The 6,000-nt window shown below is 46.8% G+C and overlaps 1 protein-coding gene across 2 annotated transcripts in view; it reads right to left on the minus strand.

The window, feature by feature from the left end:
- Positions 1-5,912, minus strand: part of nagk (N-acetylglucosamine kinase) — a 43,717-nt gene extending 37,805 nt beyond the window's left edge. The window contains exons 1-3 of one of the 2 annotated variants that reach the window (XM_070866768.1): positions 5,830-5,912; positions 4,837-4,921; positions 2,206-2,304 (exon numbers count right to left, since the gene is read on the minus strand). In XM_070866768.1, the coding sequence (XP_070722869.1) occupies positions 2,206-2,304; positions 4,837-4,921; positions 5,830-5,858 (213 nt within the window). In that variant the 5' untranslated portion in view covers positions 5,859-5,912. The remainder of the gene's footprint in view (positions 1-2,205; positions 2,305-4,836; positions 4,922-5,829) is intronic. The other variant, XM_070866769.1, reaches the window with a different exon arrangement.
- Positions 5,913-6,000: the final 88 nt, after the last annotated feature.

A 6,000-nucleotide genomic window follows, 5' to 3' on the forward strand; every position in this document is an offset into this window, starting at 1 on the left:
TCGAAGTCTTCGAACTGGCAGGTCGTCACGCATCGTGCTCAAAGATAGATTGCTACATATCATAACCCGAAGGTCCTGAAACAGGAGAGCGCAGATCCTACCTCCAAACGGACAAATATTTGCAAATGTGCTTTCTAGTTTTTTCGCCCCCCCCTCAATTCCCCAATTATTTCCCAGCGGTAACAAGCTGTCAATCACTGGAGACAAGGCCAAGGTGGCATCAGGTCCACAGCAGAAGAACGGAGCCCCTCACACCACCTCTCCTTTGCCATTCCCAACACCGTCCGTCTATCTCTCTTTCTCCGCAACTTCCTGTTGGCTCCTCTTTGGACTGAGCTCTCCAACAGGTAATAGTACAGACAGGGCATGGGGCTTATCTGAAAAGTCCAAAAGTCCCAGCAATTACACAATCAAAGGCATACCACTTCTCGAGGGCAGTTAGGGACGGGCAATAAATGCCTGCCTTGCCAGCGACGCCCACATCCAAGAACAATTTTTTTTTTTAAACGCTGTTTCTACATTATAACAGTGACTACACTTCAAAAGCTGCAAAACACTTTGGCACATACTGTGGTCGTGAATGGCGCTATATAAATGCAAGTTCTTTCTTCAATTTAAATTTTAAAAAGATAGATATATAGAGATAGAGATAGAGATAGATAGATATAGATATCTATCTATATATATCTAGATCTACATATATCTATACATATATCTACATCTATCTATCTCTACATATATCTATATATATTACATGTGTATATATTATATGTATATATATATAATATACTATATGTATATATATATATATATAATATAATATATATATATATATATATGTATATATATCTATATATCTATATGTATATATTATATGTATATATATGTATATATTATATGTATATATATGTATATATATGTATATATTATATGTATATATATGTATATATTATATGTATATATATGTATATATATGTATATATATATATTATATATGATATGTATATATTATATGATATATGTATATATATTATGTATGCATATATTATATTACATTATGTATGTATATGTTATATTATATGTATATATATATTATGTATGTATATATATTATTATCTAGATCGAGATATCTATAGATATCTATATATATATATAGATAGATATAGATATAGATAGATATACATTATAGATAGATAGATAGATATATAAAAATATAAGAAAAATAAAGTATTGCACCAGAGGAAATAGTCACAGTGTCTTCTTAAATCTATAGTTTCCCCATTTAAAAAAAAAATTATTTGTACCCAGGATGTGGCCGTTACTGGCAGTGGCGGCATTTATTGCCCATCCCTAATTGCCCTTGAGAAGGTGGTGGTGAGTCGCCATTTCAGAGGGCAGTCAAGAGTCAACCACATTGCTGTGGGTCTGGAGTCACAGAGGCCCAGACCGGGTAAGGACGGCAGATTTCCCTCCCTAAAGGACATTAGTGAACCAGATGGTTTCATTACTGACAGATTTATGTAATTAGCTGCATTTAAATTCCCCAGCTGCCGTGGTGGGCTTTGAACTCACGGCTCTGGATATTTAGTCCAGACCTCGGGATTATCAGTCCAGTAACACAACCACTATGCTACCATACCCCTGAGGAAAGGTTGAGTAGGTTGGGCCTCTACTCATAGGAATGCAGAAGAATGAGAGGTGATCTTATCGAAACGTATAAGATTATGAGGGGGCTTGACAAGGTAGATGCAGAGAGGATGTTTCCACTGATAGGGGAGACTAGAACAAGAGGGCATAATCTTAGAATAAGGGGCTGCCCATTTAAAATTGAGATGGGGAGAAATCTTTTCTCTCAGACGGTTGTAAATCTGTGGCATTCTCTGCCTCAGAGAGCTGTGGAAGCTGGGACATTGAATAAATTTAAGACAGAGATAGACAGTTTCTTAAATGATAAGGGGATAAGGGGTTATGGGGAGCGGGCAGGGAAGTGTGACTGAGTCCATGATTGGATCAGCCATGATCTTATTGAATGGCGGGGAAGGCTCGAGGGGCCGTATTGTCTACCCCTGCTCCTATTTCTTATGTTATGTTCTTCGAAAGGAGGGCCCATCAGACAACAACTCTATTCTGGTATTCTGAGCATTACTGAAAGGGCCATGTCGAAGTGTTAGACGAGCTGAAGATTTAGAGTTACGGTTTACCCACCAAGGATTTGAGCGGTATTTTACGATCACATCCGGCCTTCCTCTTGGCTTCCTGGACCATTTCGTTGATGGCTGCCAAACATTTGTCCACCCCGACCAGCTGTGGAAGGTTAAACATAAAGAGACCAAAGTTCAGCAAAATCATTACATGGCTCAACATCATCATCATCATCATAGGCAATCCCTCGGAATCGAGGAAGACTTGCTTACACTCGAAAAGTGAGCTCTCAGGTGACTGAACAGTCCAGTATGGGAATTACAGTCTCTGTCACAGGTGGGACAGACAGTGGTTGAGGGAAAGGGTGGGTGGGGAGTCTGGTTTGCCGCACGCTTCTTCCGCTGCCTGCGCTTGGTTTCTGCGTGCTCTCAGCGACGAGACTCGAGGTGCTCAGCGCCCTCCTGAATGCTCTTCCTCCACTTAGAGCGGTCTTTGGCCAGGGACTCCCAGGTGTCGGGGGGGTGTTGTATTTTATGAAGGAGGCTTTGAGGGTGTCCTTGAAATGTTTCCTCTGCCCACCTGGGGCTCGCTTGCCGAGGCACATCACCGGCCCCACTAACCACCAGCCAACCCCACCCACTGCCCACCCCTCCCCACCGGGAGCTGAGCCCATGATGCGATCAGCCATGATCTTATTGAATGGCGGAGCAGGCTCAAGGGGTCAAATGATCTACTTATGTTTATCACCAACCACACACCCCACTAACCAACCACCACACCCCACACTAACCAACCACACACCCCACTAACCAACCACCACACCCCACACTAACCAACCACACACCCCACTAACCAACCACACACCCCACTAACCAACTACCCACTACTAAGCATCCCATCGAACCATCCATTCAAATTTTGGGATGTGGCACAGCATAAAAGGGGCAGAAATTGACTAGGAATTGAAGCGTTCCTCATGCCATTTTACACACAGATTGTTCTGTGTCTACTGATCATATCAACCGGATTGAGGGGGATTGGATAGAGCGATCGGATTATGAGGAGCGATTATGTGAGTTGGGCATGTTTTCACTGGCACGGAAAGGTGGAATGGTGATCTGATTACTGTTCATCATAGGTGGTCCCTCGAAGCGAGGATGACTTGCTTCCACACCAAAAAGGGATGAGTTCACAGATGTTTCAATGAAGAACCTAATATTCCAGGTCCCGAACTACATTGTGTAGGGTGGAAGATGCCTGTGCTTGGATTTTTTTTAACGTGGGGTGACGGGCTTGACAGAGCTAGGTCGTGGTCCAATGGCAAGGATTACCCAAGACTAACTGGAGACCAGCTCTGCTGCATGGACCTAGTGCGTACACATATCGCAGTGTGGGCTGGCCCGTGCTGCCCCTGGATCCTCGCCTCTCCTGGGCCCCGATCATGTCCCTCTACGAACTCTTGCCGCTCCTTCTCCCCTCCTGCTGTGCTTGCCCACACTAGACAACAATCAGTACAACAAGGCTCCCTCTCATGGCCCACTGACCTGGGCATAAACATGTGTCCAATCAAACTGTCAGACACCATGAAGCCCTGCCCACTCTTTGTTTCTGCCCAAAGGGCTACGCATGCTCGACAAGACCCGCCCTGCCCAAGATGGCGGAAGGTGATTACAGTTACCATTCTAAAGGGACTACATGATGGCAACCATGACCAACCTTGTCCAGAACGGTAGAACCAATTCAGCACAAATCTGCGGAAACAATATTTCAGTGGGTGAGTGGTCAACCTATGGACCATTTTCCCGCAGTGGACTGTACAGCCACCTGAGAACTCATTTTTAGAGTGAAAGCAAGTCTTCCTCTTTTTCGAGGGACTGCCTATGATAACGATATGGAACAGACTACCCAGGGAAATGGTGCAAACAGTTTGTGTTGATTCATTCAAATGAAAATTAGATTTTGGGACACAGTGTACAAGTAATTTGAGACATGTCACATGGTGAGTGGAACATGCTTGGCTGGATCAGGTGACTTTGGACCTATGGTTCCCAGAGTTCTCCATCACTGGGGCTTTCCTCACCTCATGTCTGGGTCTGTTGTACACTCACTGATAGAGTTCGGCTGCTGTGATTGATCAAGAACTCCATTAATCGCTGTATCAAGTGACTACCAGGTGAACGAGATGGACCTTTTCTCGTCCAGAAAGCCCTCGACAGCCGTGACTCAGTGGGTAGCACTCTCACCTGAGTCAGAAGGTTGTCGGTTCAAGTCACACTCCAGAGATTTGAGCACAAAAACCCAGGCAGTCACTCCCACTGCAGTGCTGAGGGAGCGCTACACTGTCGGAGGTGCCGTGTTTTGGATGAGACGTTAAACCAAGGGCCCCCTCTGTTGGATGTAAAAGATCCCACGGCACTATTTCGAAGAAGAGCAGGGTGTCCTGGCCAATATATATCCCTCAATTAGCATCACTAAAACAGATTATCTGGTCATTATCACATTGCTGTATGTGGGAGCTTGCTGTGCGCAAATTGGCTGCTGCGTTTCCCACATTACAACAGTGACAGCACTTGAAAAAGTATTTCATTGGCTGTAAAGTGATTTGGGATGTTCTGAGGTGGTGAAAGGTGCTATATAAATGGAAGTCATTTTTTGTATTTCCTATGTTTTTAATTTGCAAAGAAACGTCCTTACCCAGTGGTTGGTGCATGGACCATCTGACGTGGCTAAGATCGTCCCATCCCCAGCAATCAACACCACATTCGAGCTCGTTCCTCCTCTAAGAGCAAAATTAAAATTGGTTTCTCATGTCTGAATCTACGCAAAGCCCTGCTGATTGACACAAGTCTATCGTTAATCTTCCAGTCCATTACTGGGCCAGCCTTCGTACCCGCTGCCTGCAACTCCCCCCATCCATCCCCCCCATCCCGCTACATCGAACCTCTCCTTTAAAAGTGTGGTACGGACAGATGCTTGACGCCCTGTGCTCCCGCTATAGACCGCTGAATGGGGGAAGAGGGGGTCGCTGAAGGTCATTTGCTGAGGAAATGAGGCTCTGTGCCAACGATAGAGGAAGATGAGGCGGGTGGGACGGCAGCCCCCGTGGTGGTGGGTTGATGGGGAGTGGAGGCGGGACTGCTTGAAAAGTGGAGGGGGGGGAAACACGGGACTGCTCAGGGGTAAGATTGGTGGGGCAAGGGGGTCCAATCTTTCTATCTCACTCTCTGCCTGTCTCACTCCCTCGACCGCTCCCTCGTTCACCCCTCCTCACACTCTCCTTCCCCCCCCCACTCCCCCTCACACACACTCTCTCTCTCTCTCTCACCCCACTCCCCTTCGCCCCTACTCCCCTTCATTCTCCCCCTCACTCCTACTCCCCCTCATTCTCTCCCCCTCACTCATTCCCCCTCCCTCTCCCACGCCTCCTCACTCCCTCTCCCCCTCACTCACTCCCTCCCTCTCCCACACCCCCCTCACTCCCTCTGCCTCTCCCACTCCCACTCCCACTCACTCACTCTCTCTCTCTCCCTCACTCTCACTCTCTCACTCTCTCTCCCCCACTCCCCCTCTCTCGCACTCTCCCTCTTCCTCTTCCCTCCCCCCCCGTCTCGCTCGCTCGCTCTCTCTCTCTCTCTCTCTCTCTCTCTCTATCTATCTCTCTCTCTCCCCCCTCACTCACTCACTCACCCCTCCACGCCGCCGTATATTTCCATCATTTTCCGGAAGCGTCGAGTCCGATCAGTGACCCGCAGAGTAACACAAGGACCACGTGACCGCCTGGTCACATGACGGGAGAGAGAGGGGGGAGGGAGAGAGAGAGGAGGAGAGAGAGAGGAGGAGGGGGAGAGAGAGGAGGAG

This window comes from Pristiophorus japonicus, chromosome 2 (assembly GCF_044704955.1).
Source record: "Pristiophorus japonicus isolate sPriJap1 chromosome 2, sPriJap1.hap1, whole genome shotgun sequence".
NCBI classification, from domain to species: domain Eukaryota; kingdom Metazoa; phylum Chordata; class Chondrichthyes; family Pristiophoridae; genus Pristiophorus; species Pristiophorus japonicus.